This window comes from Morus notabilis, unplaced genomic scaffold (genome assembly GCF_000414095.1).
Source record: "Morus notabilis unplaced genomic scaffold, ASM41409v2 C11343826, whole genome shotgun sequence".
NCBI lineage: Eukaryota > Viridiplantae > Streptophyta > Magnoliopsida > Rosales > Moraceae > Morus > Morus notabilis.
The window spans coordinates 1-922 of record NW_010385713.1 but is presented as its reverse complement, the minus strand read 5'-3'; the positions used below and the strand labels follow the sequence as shown (position 1 = coordinate 922).

At 39.2% G+C, this 922-nt stretch overlaps 1 protein-coding gene across 1 annotated transcript; it reads right to left on the bottom strand.

Moving 5' to 3' along the window:
• Positions 1–43: 43 nt before the first annotated feature.
• LOC112094952 ((S)-2-hydroxy-acid oxidase GLO1-like) lies at positions 44–919 on the bottom strand (the record flags this gene model as incomplete). Its single annotated transcript, XM_024176650.1, has 4 exons — positions 783–919; positions 526–650; positions 214–260; positions 44–121 (listed from the first exon to the last, which is right to left on the bottom strand). Coding segments are annotated over exons 1-4 (387 nt in total), but the record flags the coding sequence as incomplete, so codon positions are not given.
• Positions 920–922: the final 3 nt, after the last annotated feature.

Here is a 922-nt window from a genome sequence, read left to right as displayed (position 1 = left end):
GCCACCCCATTGCATGCGTAAGCAAAAACTTTTTCAAACTTACATAGAGTTGAAAAAACCGAATCCCAGGTCCTGTTGAAGCAACCTCTTCGACGCTGGAAGTAGCCCATGAAGATAGAGTCTAAAACGACCAATATTTTAAAGGATCAAATGAGTCAAACATGTAAATGTTAGTTCAATCGTGACAAGAAATAACATTGGTAAGAGAGAAACCATTATTGTGCCAGCTGCTGATGCTGCTCTTGCTGTTGCATATTCCCCTGCATAAGTAATAAATTATAGTATCAGCCACAAGTCCCCTGGTTCTTTTCTTGCGTCACAAATGAAGCACTTTTCAACTAGGACTCTTCCAAACTAACAGGTTTTTACTTGGCAAATAACTTTTTCACATTTTGGGAACCAAGGATCAGATCTGGACCAAGCTCAGTTATGAATTCTAAGACCAGACACACAAGAACCAAAAGAAAAGATGAAAATAAGTTATATAGAAACAAGCATAGAAAAGAACATCCTGGCTTATTATACCATCAGGGTGAGCCATCTTCTGCATAGCAGTAGGAGCAATCATGATTGGCATAGAAATCTTGAAGCCCAGAACAGTTGTAGTCATGTCAATCCTGCTCACATCGATCAGAACGCGGGGTCGAAACCTGTTTAAATTCAAAGGAAAACTTAAATTTTGAGAAAAACAGAATGCTAAACACACTTGAGAGTGTACAAAAAAGAACTTAGACAATAATCTTCTGTAGTGAAACACCAAATTGGTCAGAGAAAGGACTTACAGAATCCTTGAAAAGGCATTTCGGTTTTCTTGGAGAGTCCACTGGTCCTCTGCACCAGAGGCATAGTAGTCATAAACCATCTTGGGCAATTTCTGCTTTGCAATGGCCTCATACTCGCTGACATTTGTAATTTCCATCTT